The following is a 16,345-nucleotide window of genomic DNA, read 5'->3' on the forward strand; positions in this document are numbered from 1 at the left end:
GCGTTTACCCTAGACAATCGTGTCGCTATTGATTACTTATTGTTATTACATCACCAAGGTTGTGAGAATGTACATAATATGTGTTGTTCTTTAATCTTTCTTCAATTAATTCCCCAATTGATTCATATGAAGAGTAATGCGTGAGCTGCAAGAAGTTGTATCTAATCTGAAGTATGATGTTTTGCTCCTCCCATTGGTGGTCAGCCCTCTGGAGCTGGCTGGCCGGGGAGTGATGGTTGAGTGTTATTGCTGTACAGCTCTGCATTGGTTTAGTTGTGTAGCCCTCGATTATCGGATCTTGTTTAAAAGTTCAATGTGTGTCTAATATTGCCTGTAACGTGTGCAAGAAGCCCCTCGAATTTCCCTTACCCACGCTAAGAGCCAAGTTCTAATGTTACACAAGCAGCTTGAGGTCAGCTTGACCAGATGGCGGAGGAGACAAAGCGTCCCTTTAAATCACCAACTCTTAGCATTTCGGTCCCAACACCCTTTTTCTAAAATGTAAAAAAAAGGAGGAGATGTGAAAGTGATGCAACTGCTGGACTCCAGCAGCACCGTGGTAGAAACGTTGGGACGCCAATGGACCTACTGAGCCTTGCTGGTCGCATACCGGGCACTCCCCCACTCCTCATCCCCCCCTATGGAGTCACGGGTCATGAACTGTCTGTTCGCTCAGTCACCGGGCGCAGGGACAATGGTCTTGCCCCCAGGTGAGGATTAGGCTCAGACAGCTTTACGCTCTCACCCTCTCTCCGCAAGACGCATTAGCCAGGTGAGATCATGCATCACATGATGATCTCCAGGTCTCCCGGTCTCCCGCTCATCTCCCTACCCACCTCCTTTACACGCCCACAATGAAACCCTAATAAAAGGTGCGAGAGACCAGCACAGGGCAGAGGTGTCAAGATCACGAAAACCCGCGCTTCCTGTTGCTGACGCTCTCCGCCAGATGAAACCTCCTCCGCGTCTCGCCTATTCCTTAGCGACGACCCTGCGGGGTTGACTACACCCTTTTTCATCCCTTCCCACCATGTTGGGCTCTGTCCATGGTCCTTCCCCCAGATCTTCCTTCAGAGCCTTTTTAAAAGCAGCCCCTCCCGGCCCAGTTGCTCCTCTCTCTTTGCACCTGCAGGGTGGGCTAGTTCTCAGGCTGCCTTGCCTCTGAGGCTGGTCTGGGCCTGGAGCAGCAGTGGCATAGGAGGTTAAGAGCTCGTGTGTCTAATCTGGAGGAACCGGGTTGGATTCACAGCTCTGCCGCCTGAGCTGTGGAAGCTTATCTGGGGAATTCAGATTAGCCTGTGCACTCCCACACACACCAGCTGGGTGACCTTGGGCTAGTCACAGCTTCTCGGAGCTCTCTCAGCCCCACCTACCTCACAGGGTGTTTGTTGTGAGGGGGGAAGGGCAAGGAGATTGTAAGCCCCTTTGAGTCTCCTGCAGGAGAGAAAGGGGGGATATAAATCCAAACCCTCCCTCCCTCCCTCCCTCCCTCCTTCCTTCTCCTCCTCCTTCCTTCTCCTCTTCTTCTTCTTTTTCTTCTTCTTCTTCTTCTTCTTCTTCTTCTTCTTCTTCTTCTTCTTCTTCTTCTTCTTCTTCTTCTTCTTCTTCTTCTTCTTCTTCTTCTTCTTCTTCTTCTTCTTCTTCTTCTTCTTCTTCTTCTTCTTCTTCTTCTTCTTCTTCTTCTTCTTCTTCTTCTTCTTCTTCTTCTTCTTCCTGGGCTGCTGGGTTTTTTTTTCAAAACACACTGAAAAGATCCTGTTATGGATCTCCTTGGCTCATTCCGCACATGCAGAATAATGCACTTTCAAACTGCTTTCAGTGCTCTTTAAAGCTGTGCGGAATAGCAAAATCCACTTGCAAACAGTTGTGAAAGTGGTTTGAAAACGCATTATTTTGCGTGTGCGGAAGGGGCCCTAGAATCACATCCCTTTCAGCCCTTAGCTTCTTTTAGCTCTTTACCTCTGAGCTTCCTGCCCTTAGCTTCTTTATCTCTCAGAAATTATTTTCAGCCATTTCACATAAGAAATTTTAATTCCAGCCAAACTGACAACTTTCCTCATACTCTAAGTAGCCTCCCTCGAATATTCCAAGGCATCACACCTGCGGGACCAACCAGCGCCAAGAAAGCTTAAATTGTACTGCAAAGAAACCCTTCAACAAAAACTGGGAGCCAGTTTTAATAACCACTCTCACATAAACAACATTTATTATTTACTTATTCCATTTATACCCTGCCCTACCCCCGAAGTCCCAGGGCGGCTTACATAATGGGGTTAAAAGCCCCATTAAAACATACAGTCCTAAAAACATAAAACATAAACATTAAAAACCATCATAAAAACTTCCTTTAAAAACAGTCGATAAAAACATCATTAAAAATCCCCACAGCACTTATGTAGCACTTAATGATGGTGGGAGGAATTCATACACAAGAAAGGAGGGGTGGAAATCTTCAGCAATGCTGCCGTCAAGAGTTACTCCCAAGAGAAGAGCAGGATTCGAAACCAGAAGCACTTTAAAGACTACTTTAAATATTTTCCCAGGACAAGCTTTCAAGAGTCAAAGCTCCCTTTGACACCTCTCTGGCCCCTTCTGCACACGCAAAATAATGCGTTTTCAAACCACTTTCACAACTGTTTGAAAGTGGATTTTGCCATTCCGCACAGCTTCAAAGAGCACTGAAAGCAGTTTGAAAGTGCATTATTCTGCAAGTGCGGAATGAGCCTCTGAGAAAGAGAGCTTTGACTCTCAAAGTCTGGAAATCTTGCTGGCCTGTAACGTGCTCCTGGATTCGAATCTTGCTCTTCTTCTGCAGGTCAAGGTGGCTCCCCACCTGAAACTTGCTCCCAGCAGTTCTGCAGCACGATTTTGAAATGGATCATGACACAGGTGCCTTCCACAGCAATTCACGCCACATAACTACTGTATTATGAAGAAACATCCATGAACAGTTTGGAGAGAGTTTTAGAATAAGCTAGCAATCTGGAGTCTGATCAATTAACAACAGCACTTTTATTGACAGAGAGACAGACCATTGTTCAGATGTCGTGGTAGATTTCTGGCATTTGTTCTATTTGACCCAACAATGCAGTTGTTACTTTTCCTGTTGGTTCTCCTTTTCCCCCTGAGTTTTTAAAAATGCTTTGTTTTGCAAAGTTATGCTGAACTATCATGATCTCCAAAAAGTGAAGGGACAGGGGAGTTCACACACAGGAGGAAAGGATGGAGGAAAGGGAGTCCACATATGTCCAATCTCTTAACCATCACAGGGAGATAACTGAAGTCACACCTGCACTGGCTGGATCTAACAGATCTGCAGATTGCTCTTAGTAAGTTCCAGATTACATTAGCTGTTATGGATCTGTCCAGCCTCTGCTGCTTATTATCATTCAGCTTAGTGCAGTGATAGCGAACCTTTTCGAGACCGAGTGTCCAAATTGCAACCCAAAACCCATTTATTTATAGCAAAGTGCCAACACGGCAATTTAACCTGAACACTGAGTTTTTAGTTTAGAAAAAACGGTTGACTCCGAGGCGTGCGTTACTCGGGAGTAAGGTTGGTGGTAGTAGGTGGCTTTGCTTTGAAGCAACCGTGCAACTCTTCCAACAGGTGAATCACGACCCTAGGAGGGTTTACTCAGAAGCAAGCCCCATTGCCAGCAACCGAGCATACTCCCAGGTAAAGGATCGCGCTTTAGTTCTTCACATGTTAATCAGTGGGGTTTAGCAGCACTTAACAGGGTTACCTACACTGCTTCCCTAAAACTAGCTGTTAGGTTTAATGCTAATAATCGAGCCCAGCAGCCCAGGCCAGCCTAGATGTGTGTGTGTGTGTGGGGGGGGGGGGTTGGGGGCGACTCTGCACGTTCCCCTCAAAGAGGGCTCTGAGTGCCACCTCTGGCACCCGTGCCATAGGTTCGACATCACTGGCCTAGTGATTATGTCCCTGGTCTTTCGGTTTGCATAAAGAGGTTTACCTAAGTAGAAGCAGGCTAACTCTTACTCCTGCAGAAGTTGCTTCTGTTTTATTTCTTCAACTTGAACAGTTAAACCCAGCATGAGGAGAAATGAGTCACCTTCTATCCCTGCAAAGGATCTTCTTCCAGAGCAGAAGTTCAAGCTTAATTGATGAGGTACATCAAGTCACAGCCGATTTATGGAGACCCCCTTGGGGTTTTCAAGACAAGAGAAGAACAGGTGTGGTTTGGCATTGGTACCAATCCTCAACTTCCTTGGTGGTCTCCCATCCAAGTGCTAACCACGGCTGATCCTGCTCAGCTTCCAAGATCTGTTGAGATCTGGCTAGCCTGAGTCACGCAAGTCTCAGCCAAGCAAAATCGAGGCTTTTTAAAATAAACACTGTTAGGAACATCACTGCCAAAAATGTCTTACATGTAACCATATAAAGGCAAGTGTCAGTCAGATGTTTTCTACTGGACAGGCTGATATTATTTATATTATTTTATATGATGCAATCGGTGATGCTTTACTGTGTAGTATAAGACACAGGCAACAGATCCCCAACCAAAAGAACTTCCAATGGAGATTTCACATACAAGGAAGACAAGAGTGGGAGGAGCTATAAGAACATCAGAAAGAGCCTGCTGGATCAGACCAGAGTCCATCTAGTCCAGCACTCTGCTACTCGCAGTGGCCCACCAGATGCCTTTGGGAGCTCACAGGCAGGATGTGAACGCAATGGCCTTCTGCTGCTGCTGCTCCCGAACACCTGGTCTGCTGAGGCATTTGCAATCTCAGATCAAGGAGGATCAAGATTGGCAGCCATCGATCGACTTCTCCTCCATAAATCTGTCCAAGCCCCTTTTAAAGCTATCCAGGTTAGTGGCCATCACCACCTCCTGTGGCAGCATATTCCAAACACCAATCACACGTTGTGTGAAGAAATGTTTCCTTTTATTAGTCCTAATTCTTCCCCTTATATAGATCTTTCTGGAAAATGTCCATTTTCTAACAGATTGGAACCTGAAAACCTGGGCACATTCTACATGCAACCGACAAGCTGGAGTTGTGCGCCAATTGTCCTACGAAGTGCAATGTAACCATCAATTTAGTTTGGGTTTTCTTCAGGTGGTCTGATACACCTTCACAGATAAGGATATCATAAGCGACAGGAAACAAAGAGGGAAATATCTAGAAACCATCTGATATGAGCAAGCCACTTCAGATGCAGTCTTTTAAATTCATGGACTACCTTTGTAAAGGGATTAGAATTATAATATTAATAATAATAATAAGCCTTTATTTGGCATAACAATAATCATAACACAATAAAAAACCTGAGATAAAAGGTATACAAATACAAAGGTTTAAGATAGAATATAAATTATTGATTGTGCATCACCTCCAGTAACAATTGTGCTACCAATTCACAAGTTTCATTGTCAGAATTGTCCAGAAGGAAAGGGAGTCTACCTGATTCTCCCATTTCACTAGGTATCCTAGAAAGAATATTGGAATATTTTGATCTGATATTAGCAGATTAAGGGCAGCAAAACAGTTGATGTGCCAGTGTTTCAATTTGTTGTTCACCACAAGAGCATACCCTTTCGCTCATTTCCAAGTTGTTAAATCTACCACGTAATAAAGCGGAGCGGAAAACATTGAAGCGAGCAAGTGTGAGGGCTCTTCTCTGCATTGGATTAGTCAAAAAATACAAATAGGGAGCCATCCTGTTTTGATAGGATTAGAATTATGTAAATAAAAACGTGAGTAGGGATGTAACATGAGAAGCTGCAACATTTCTGTATTTTGTAAACCTACAAATCCTTAATTTTGAATGGGTCCTAATCATGGATTCGTTTCAGGTAGCTGATCAAATTCTGTGTAACATTTCCATAAGAAGGTACTGATACAATTCTTTTAAATGCTTAAAAGGAGTGGGATTTACTCTGCCTAGCAGTAAGGTGACACTATCAGAATACTTTTTTAACCTTCTTTTACACCCTATGTTTCTCCAATAGGGAATTAAGGCGGCTTGCACAATTCTCCTCTCCTCCATTTTATCCTCACAACAACCCTGTAAAGTAGGTTCATTTATGAAAGTGTGTGACTGGCCCAAGGTCACCCAGGAAGCCAAAGGTCTCTCAAATTCTAGACTGGCTCTCACCAGCTATCTGTGGCCTGTAATGGAAAATTTAAAATTGTGCCTCTGTAACCCCCATGCTCAGAATGGGTTGACCCAGAAAGGGGTGGAGATTAAAAGCAGCAAGAGGCTGCAGAGCTCATGTAGTTTGGAGGAGACAAGGCTACCAGACTCGGACCTTGATATGTATAAGCCCTTAACACCTTGTTAAGGTAATTGCAATGTTGTTGGGAACTAGTGGGAAGGTGGTAGTTTATTTTTGCTATGTTGTAAATATTGGAGTTTATTGTTTCAGGGTTTTTTGCGTTTGTAATGAGTGAGAGTTCTCCTGGAAACTTTCATCATGTTGAATCCTGTTCACCAAGCCCTTGGAGTCTTCAGGAGCCAACCCACTTGCAGGAAGAATTGGACTTGGCAATATCAGAAGACTGTAACTAGAAGGACTTGAAATGAAACCTGAACAGGACCTTGAAATGTGATGTTAAATGTTGATGTTTGATGTTATATTAAGAAAGTAAACCATTTTGTTTTTAAAATTTGTTGTTGCAAACTCATTCCAAGTTCTGCCCCGCAGAACCCACAGATAGAGGTTACACCTCCAGATAAACCAAGTCTGGGGCTAGGAAAATCAGAATTCTAGCTTGTTAAAAATAAATCATGCAAATAAATGATAATTTTGCATAATTCCTACTTCAGAGAGGGAAAGGTTTTTTCCCCCCAGTGTAATACTAAGAAGAGTTACTCCAGTCTAAGTCCATTCACTGCAATGGGCTTAGACTGGTGTAAATCTATATAGGATTGCACTGTTTTGTTGGTTTTGTTTTTGGTCTAAGTGCAGACATGAGTAAAACAGAACAGAAAAGAACCTTTGCTTTTAGGGAAAAAGCAAGACTTGGTTAACATGACTCTGAAATAGCTTAGACAAGAAACTGGAAGGCGTCCCATTCCTGTTGCTGGCCATGCCGCTCAGGTGATGCTAATGGAATGTGAGCTGATTGTTCTTGCTGAAAGGAGCCAGCCAACCAACCACACTGGCTCGGCTAGCGCTGACGCTACTGCTCCATGGAGTTCGGGTTTGTTTTTGACCTGATGCTAACTCAGATAAGACAACCAGGAAGCACGGCATTGCGCACCTGTTTTTGAGCGCAGGGGAAGGTGGGAAGAGAGGGAAGCTGGATCTAAAAGTAGACTTGGAAAGGAATGAAAGCCCCCCACCCACCCCTCCACTTCTGCATTCCCTTCCTTTCTTGTGGACAGTGAACCTCCACTGGTAGGAAAGCAAGATCTGTTTACAGTAGGTGGAGAAGCTTGAGGAATGAAGAGTGTTGAGAGAAAATTCTCTACCACAGCCTTAAGAGCCCGTTTAGAAATAGGCAAGCCTGACATGTAGTAGGATGGAAGAAGAAGAAGAAGAAGAAGAAGGAGAAGGAGAAGGAGAAGGAGAAGAAGAATATGCTGCCACAGGAGGTGGTGATGGCCACTAACCTGGATAGCTTTAAAAGGGGCTTGGACAGATTTATGGAGGAGAAGTCGATTTATGGCTACCAATCTTGATCCTCCTTGATCTGAGATTGCAAATGCCTCAACAGACCAGGTAATCGGGAGCAACAGCCGCAGAAGGCCATTGCGTTCACATCCTACATGTGAGCTCCCCAAGGCACCTGGTGGGCCACTGCAAGTAGCAGAGAGCTGGACTAGATGGACTTTGGTCTGATCCAGCTGGCTTGTTCTTATGTTCTTATGTTCTTAAGAAGAAGAAGAAGAAGAAGAAGAAGAAGAAGAAGAAGAAGAAGAAGAAGAAGAAGAAGAAGAAGAAGAAGAAGAAGAAGAAGAAGAAGAAGAAGAAGAAGAAGAAGAAGAAGAAGAAGAAGAGTTGGATTTGTATCCCCCCTTTCTCTCCTGTAAGAAGACTCAAAGGGGCTTACAAACTCCTTTCCCTTCCTCTCTCACAACAAACACCCTGTGAGGTAAATGGATTCTGAGAGAGCTTTGAAAAACTGTGACTAGCCCAAGGTCACCCAGCTGGCATGTGTTGGAGTGCACAAGCGAATCTAGTTCACCAGATAAGTCTCCACAGCTCAAGTGGTAGAGCGGGGAATCAAACCTGGTTCTCCAGATTAGAGTGCACCTGCTCTTAGGAGGAGGGAAGAACACATTTAAGGATGATTGTTCACTGGTGCTCTGTCCTGCAGTGAAGGTACCTTTCCCTTCCAGACAGAGATTTCATTGCAGATCTGCTCACACTTACTGTGCCAAAGATCCCGGAAGCCCCATGGTTCCTGAGAACAGAGACTCCCTGACATTTTCCCACAGGTCAGGGTTTCCACTCTATCTAGACTTCCCCCTCACTCCTTGCAGGTATTTCTGGCAGATGGGTGGCTGTTTTTCCCCCCCAAAAAATTAAAACTAATGATAATGAGCCAGAACAATCGCGATACTCTTCATATCGCTATGAAAAGCAATCTTGCAATCATCGGGAAGGGATCCAGAAGTGGGGCAAGCAAACTGAGCAACAGGCAATGGGGCACCTCCTTGTGTGTAAACAAGGAAATGTGGGGACACCCACTGTTAATGCACTGTGGAGTGAGCAGTGCTGCAGAAATGGGCCTAAGTTTCCTTGCAGTCAGCCCACAGTTATAGCATTTGCTGCCTTGTCACATTTGGTTCACACTGGCTTGGTAGTGGTATGATGTGGTTGAAATAATAGATTTAATGCAAATGGAATCTACATGCATCAAACTGGACAATAAAATGAGGCATCCAGGGTAGATTTGATTTGCTAGGGAAAAGGATGCAAATAAATCAGCAGTGTGATGAGGCAGCCAAGAAAGCCAATGTGATTCTGGGCTGTATCCATAGGAGTATAGTGTCAAGATCAAGGGATGTAATTGTACCACTCTGCTCTGCATTGGATAGACCTCTACTTGAGTACTGTGTTCAGTTCTGGGCACCACAATTTTAGAACGATATTGACAAGCTGGAACTGGTCCAGAGGAGGGCAACAAAAATGGTGAAAGATCTGGAATCCATGCCCTACAAGGAGAGACTTAGGGAGCTGGGGATGTTTAGTTTGGTGAAGAGAAGGTAAAGAGGTGACGATAGCCCTGTCTAGATATTTGAAGGGATGTCATGTTGGTGAGGGAGCAAGCTTGTTTTCTGCTGCTCCAGAGACCAGGACCAGGAGGAATGGGCTCAAGGTGAAGGAAAAGAGATTCCACCTAAACATCAGGAAAAACTTCCTGATAGTAAGGGCTGTTTGACAGTGGAATGCACTACCTCAGAGTGTGGACTCTCCTTCTTTGGAGGTTTTTAAAGAGAGGCTGGATGGCCATTTGTCAGGAGTGCTTTGATTATGGGTTCCTGCATTGCAGAGGGTTGGACTTGAGGGCCCTTGGCGTCTCTTCCAACTCCATGATTCCATGAAATTGTTTTGACGCTAGAAATGACATGTTTTGGTCTAATAACTGTCCAGAGCTCTTTGGAGGAAATGCTTCATTTCCTGTGCAGAAAGGGCCCAACAGTCTAATTCGGTTTAAGGCTGGTGCTTGTGTTTGCATGGCTTGCTGAATCCAGATGCTTTCCTTGCTTACTGTGCAACTTTCCTCCTTGGCTTGTCTGTTAGGTAGAATAAGCAGCACATTTTACCTGGTGGGTGTCCATTCTTTTCCAAGGGCTGAGCTTCACCCAGCCCCATCTGTTTTGTAGGTCTGATCTAGCCTAAGGCAATCACGATTTGATTGATGTCAGACACCTCAAACTGGCAACGTGCTTTTTTAATATATTAATCATTACTTTAACAATCAGTGGGGGTGTTTTATGACAAAAGACCCAACAATTAATGCTCAGAGCTGAACAATTGATTTGCTTTTGGTTATTTTAAGAAGCAGGTTGATTGTCAGTGGGACATTTACTCAGTGGTGGAGATAAGCCACATTTATTCAGATGCCAAAACAGAGTCGTTCTGCTATTCATTTTGCGTCTTTGGAAAATGCTCCTATTGTTGTTTGTTTCTTCAGTCAAGTTGAAAAATTAATTTTAAATAAAAGGAGGAAAAAAATGTCTACCTACATCATTACTGTTTCTGTTGCCACTGGCAATCAGAGAGGTTTTTAGTTATCTCTTCTTCTATTCCACTTTTAAAAACCTTTGGATTATTAACTTTTTTTGTAGCCTAGCATATGTTAGTAGGCATCTTGTGGCCATAAATTCTGTAAGCGAAGGATGATCTTGAAATCCACTGGCAACTAATTGTATTATTACTTAGTTGTCATAAGTCGGCTGCAACTTGATAACACTTTACATACACACAATTTACCTGGATAGGCCACATGGCTACCTGGTAGGGTTCCCCATTCTGGGATAGGTGTGCCACAACATAGGGTGGGCCAGGTGGCCAAACTACTGGGTAAAGTGCTCTGACAGTTGAAAATACCACTGAACTGTGTACAGGGCCTGGGGCAGACTCCGAGGCCCCTTCCGCACATGCAAAATAATGCGTTTTCAAACCACTTTCACAACTGTTGGCAAGTGGATTTTGCCATTCCGCACAGCTTCAAAGAGGACTGAAAGCAGTTTGAAAGTGCATTATTCTGCATGTGCGGAATGAGCCCGAGTTTTCCATTCCCCCATGGGCCCCCATGCCCCCCCCCCAGTGCCTCACTTTAGTCGGTGGCGGGGCCAGCCAGGGGCATGTGCAACAGCCTCTGCTGGGCCTGGCAGGGCCAGGCGAGGGGGGACGGAGGAGGGGTGTGGGAGCGGAGGAGGGGCGTGGCGTCCACCTGGGGCACCTGTCCCCACCCTGCCCCATGGTACCTATGCCACTGACTATGTCTGAAGGATGCAGCTTTTCAAGGGTTAGGAATCAAAAGTGGTTTTAAAAAAACACACCACCAGCTGGATATTTGATATTCTTCTTGGGAAATGCGGCTATAATTGCACCAAGAGACAAAGATCATGAGCACAGCCCTTTCCACTTCCAGCAGAAGCTGGGTTTACCTACCTGCGGACAACCAATTTCAGTGTCTTGTACGAGCTTTTTACCAAGGAGACGGCTTCTCGCCGGGAACTACTTAGCTCAACTTCATTGATGTTCACCACTTCGTCTCCAGGCCGTAGCTTAGCGTTCAGTAAATCTGCCTTCCCGCCTTCTTCAATCTGAGAGATGGAGAGAGAGAACAGCGGGGAGGATCAGAGCGATATATTTGACTTTCCTCTCGCTTTGGAGGAAACAAAAAATTTCTCTGAATCCAGATTCACGCTGCTTCCTATTTGCTTGCTGCAGCCGTGGCAATTACACTGCAGCTTTGCTCAGCTCTGCTGAAACTCATTTCTGAGCACATAGTTCTTGCAAAATTTCCCAGCCAGATGGTTCCACAACATCCCTAGGCGGTTTATTCCAGTGCTAAATTACTCTTATAGTTATGAAGGTATCATGTGCACGCCCTAAAGGTGGAATGTAATCCATTATTTCCCAAGATCTTGTCATGCTTCTATTTTTCACAGTACATTTGGTTTAGTTGCTTTCCTTTGAGGTGACTGATAACTTCATTAACACATTTTTTTTGCAATTGCACAGCATTTCAGCAGCTTTCAAGCTGCATAAATACAGGACCGTTCTTGCACATGTATATTATAATTCTATATTGCACTGCGTCATGGGTTTTGTACTCTTCAAGCTACACATGACGATTACAGCTTTTGGGGTAGGTCAGGGCCCCCCAAAGTGGTGTCCTTGGGCAGCATGTTACTTGCTGACACCTTTGGCACCTACCAAGTGTTGTTAGAAAGTGGGTGGGGTCCGATCAGGCACTTGCTCAACAGGGTTTCTGGTTGGCCATTGGAGATGGCCTCGATGACGCGGCTGGCCTCCACTTGGGCCAGGGCCTTCACGGCTCTGGCACCGGCCTGGTGGAACACTCTACCACCTACCGTCCAGGCCCTGCGGGACCTTGGAGAATTCCGCAGGGCCTGTAAGACCGAGCTGTTCCACCGGGCCTTTGGAGAGATCAGCCCCCAGCCCCCTCCCAACTGGCTCCATATGGGTCCCTAATGCCATCGGGACCCATTATTCTGTACTGGGAGGGTTAGGTAAGGGTTTCGTGGGACGCTGTTTTCAAATATAACTGTTGTTTTAAACTGTATGTATGATTTTATATGAAGTTTTATATTGTGCACAGCCCTGAGCCCCTCGGGGATAGGGCGGTATATTAAATTTAATAATAATAATAATAATAATAATAATAATAATAATAATAATAATAATAATAATAATAATAATATGCTGACAGGCAATAATAATATGCTGACAGGCATAATTGCTGATCAAATCCAAGATTACTTGGAGGGAAATAACATCTTGCCAGTAGAACAAAAAGGTAATAAAAGAAGAAGTAGGGGCACCAAAGATCAGCTTCTGATTGATAAAATGATACTGGAGAACTTCAAAAGCCGCAAAACAAACCTGTATACAACGTGGATTGATTACAAAAAAGCATTCGACTCACTGCCACACGTTGGATCATCAAATGTCTGGATGTCATTGGGGTTTGTGAAAATATTAGCAAGTTTACTCAAAATGCAATGAAACACTGGAAAACTGAGTTGTTCGTGAGCAACCAAAGCTACGGAACTGTCAACATCAAGAGAGGAATTTTCCAGGGTGACTCACTGTCACCATTGTTGTTCATCATTGCAATGATCCCACTGTCAACAATTCTACAAAAAACAAACCTGGGCTATCAAACTGCAAGAAATTCACCAAAAATTTCCCACTTGCTGTACATGGATGATCTAAAGCTTTATGGAAAATCAGAAACTGAAATTCAGTCACTGACCAACACAGTCACAATCTTCAGCAATGACATTAGTATGGAGTTCGGCATGGACAAATGCGCCACAGTGGCATTGAAGAAAGGGAAAATTACTGACAGTAAGGGCATAGAGATGCCTAATGGAAAAACCATACAGTGCAATCAACCTGAATCCTATAAATACCTGGGAATACTACAGCTGGACAACATCAAGCATGGACATGTGAAAAATGTGGTCAGCAGAGAATATGTCCAAAGGGTCAGAAAAATTTTGAAGAGCAAATTAAATGGTGGGAATACGATCAAGGCTATCAACACCTGGGCCATACCCGTCATCAGATACACTGCTGGAATTGTGAACTGGATGCAAGCAGAGCTGGATGATCTGGACAGAAAAACAAGAAAACTGATGACAATCCACTACTCATTACACCCGCGTAGTGATGTTGACAGACTTTACCTACCCAGAAAATCAGGAGGTAGAGGGCTTCTGCAAGTGAAACAAACGGTGGAAGAAGAGAAACATGCACTGGCAGATTATGTGAAAAACAGTGAAGAACCAACATTGATGGAAGTCAACAGCAGAAAACTGCTCAAAGTGCAAAAGACAAAGAGTGAGTACCGTAAAAATACACTGCAAAGCAGAAGAGAAAACTGGCAAAAGAAGGCTCCTCATGGACAGTTCCTAGAAAAAATTGAGGACAAAATTGACAAGGAAAAAACCTGGTTGTGGCTCACAAATGGAACTTTGAAAAAGGAGACTGAGAGCTTGATTCTTGCAGCCCAAGAACAAGCAATTCGAACAAACGCCATCAAAGCCAGAATTGAAAAGTCAACCACAGATCCCAAGTGCAGACTCTGCAAGGAAGCAGACGAAACAATAGATCACATACTTAGCTGCTGCAAGAAGATCGCGCAGACGGACTACAAGCAGAGGCATAATACTGTTGCTCAGATGATTCACTGGAACTTGTGCCACAACTACCATCTGCCTGTGACAAAGAACTGGTGGAATCACAAACCTGAAAAGGTCACTAAAAATGAACACGTAAAACTACTCTGGGACTTCCGAATTCAGACTGACAAAGTTTTGGAACACAATACTCCTGACCTCACGATCGTGGAAAAAAAGAAAGTGTGGATAGTTGATGTTGCAATTCCTGGTGACAGCAGGATTGATGAGAAGCAACTGGAAAAACTTACACGATACGAGGATTTAAGGATTGAACTACAAAGACTCTGGCACAAACCAGTAAAGGTGGTCCCAGTGGTGATCGGCACACTGGGTGCAGTGCCTAAAGATCTTGAACGGCACTTAAAAACAATTGGCGCTGACAAAATCACCATATGTCAGCTGCAAAAGGCCACCCTACTCGGCTCTGCACACATTATTCGTCGATACATCACACAATCCTAGATGCTTGGGAAGTGTCCGACGTGTGATGTAATACAAAATCCAGCATATTGATCTTGTTTGCTGTGTATAACTGTTTTTGAATAATAATAATAATAATAATAATACAGTTGGATGGGTGGATGAAAATAATGTTTCACCTTGGACCCATTACTCCTGGTCCTAGTCCCTGGAGCAGCAGAAAACAAGCTTGCTCCCTCACCAACATGACGTCCTTTCAAATATCTAAACATGGCTATCATGTCACCTCTTAACCTTCTCTTCACCAAACTAAACATCCCCAGCACCCTAAGTCTCTCCTTGTAGGGCAGTGAGGGTGAACTTTTTTGAGACCGAGTGCCGAAACTGCAACCCAAAGACCCACTTATTTATCGCAAAGTGCCAACACGGCAATTTAACCTGAATACTGAGGTTTCAGTTTAGAAAAAACGGTTGGCTCCGAGGCGTGCGTTACTCGGGAGTAAGCTTGGTGGTAGTTGTTGGCTTAGCTTTGAAGCAACCATGCAACTCTTTGAACGGGTGAATCACGACCCTAGGAGGGTTTACTCAGAAGCAAGCTCCATTGCCAGCAACCGGGCTTACTCCCAAGTAAAGGATCGCGCTTTAGTTCTTTGCATGAAAATCAGTGGGGTTTAACAGTGCTTAACAGGGTTACCTAAACTGCTTCCCCAAAACTAGGTCTTAGGTTTAATGCTAATAATCGAGCCCAGCGGCCCAGGCCAGCCTAGATGTGCGGGGGGGGGGGGGGATTTCCCCCCCACATGATGAACTCTGTTTGTGCATGCCCACAGAGAGGGCTCTGAGTGCCACCTCTGGCACCCGTGCCATAGGTTCGCCATCACTGTTGTAGGGCATGGATTCCAGAACCTTCACCATTTTGGTTGCCCTCCTCTGAACCCATTCTGTGATATCATGTCACTTTTAAGTACCCATTTACCCTTGACCAGTTACAATATGGCACCAATGCTAAATCATTAAATGTCCTCAGGCATTGGCGCCATATTGTGAGTGGTCAAGGGTAAATGGGTCCACGTGTCTTGCTCTAAGAAGCGATTAGCTGACAGCTGAGGAATGTTAAATGATATGCAAACATACCTGCCAAGATGAGTTGTTCTCTTTGGAGGGCAAGCCTCCATTTAGAAATTGGAACCATTTACTTGCAAGAAAACACCTTGAACCTCGAAACCAAGCAAACAAGCTACAGGCAGAAAGTGCCAATTATCTGCAAGGACTCAGAGGCTGTGTCCTTGAAGTCTGAAGTAGACCAAAACTTCTTGAAACATTTGCGTTTTTCTTGCAAGCCAGGTTATACAACCATGAAAACGAGTACTTTTCCTGAACTGTATCACTTCATACTGCATGGATGCAGTCCAACATTTTTTTAAAAAAACGCTGTGCATATAAAAACTCTCTGCAAATAAAGAACCCTCTGCATATAAAAAAGATGGTCTCTCAGGGAAAAAAGTTAGGTCCTTCTTCCTGAACCATGCGATCAATTGGACAGCTGCTTTTCTAGGTACTGGGTGGGTTTTTTTTTTACAAGCTGAATCTATCCAATAAGCACCCAGCCCTGCAGTCTAAAATGCTGTGATCAAATAAAAACTGCACCACTTAATTCAACTAGGGCTGCAAACTTTCTGGTTAGGGCAGAGGACCCTACCCTGAGTCTCCGTTCCTGCTTAGAAAGGGGCCAGAGAAAATTAAAAGCAAAAATAAATTAAAAACCTCACTGCTGTCGCTCACGTAATGATAGGGGTGCCAACCTCCACACGGTACCTGGATTTCTCCTGGGATTACAACTGATCTCCAGGTAAGTTCACCTGGAGAAAACATCTGCTTCGGAAGGTGGATTCTATGGCATTAAGCCCCACTTATGGCCCCTCCCCTCCCCAAACCCTGCTTTCCTCAGGCCCCACCTGCAAAATCGCTAGGTATTTCCCAATCTGGAACTGGCAACCGTAATGTAATAATAATTTCCTTCCAGGAAATGCCGTTGGTTCTGGGTATTCCTGGGAAATG

General features: G+C 44.4%; 1 protein-coding gene across 1 annotated transcript in view; it reads right to left on the minus strand.

Moving 5' to 3' along the window:
- The window catches only part of SHROOM3 (shroom family member 3), a 228,812-nt gene that overhangs the window by 177,058 nt on the left and 35,409 nt on the right, over positions 1-16,345 (minus strand). Inside the window, 1 exon segment of the mRNA XM_048508765.1 lies at positions 11,103-11,257. Coding sequence (XP_048364722.1) covers positions 11,103-11,257 — 155 coding nt within the window.

The sequence above is a fragment of the Sphaerodactylus townsendi genome, linkage group LG10 (genome assembly GCF_021028975.2).
Source record: "Sphaerodactylus townsendi isolate TG3544 linkage group LG10, MPM_Stown_v2.3, whole genome shotgun sequence".
Classification (NCBI taxonomy): Eukaryota; Metazoa; Chordata; class Lepidosauria; order Squamata; family Sphaerodactylidae; genus Sphaerodactylus; species Sphaerodactylus townsendi.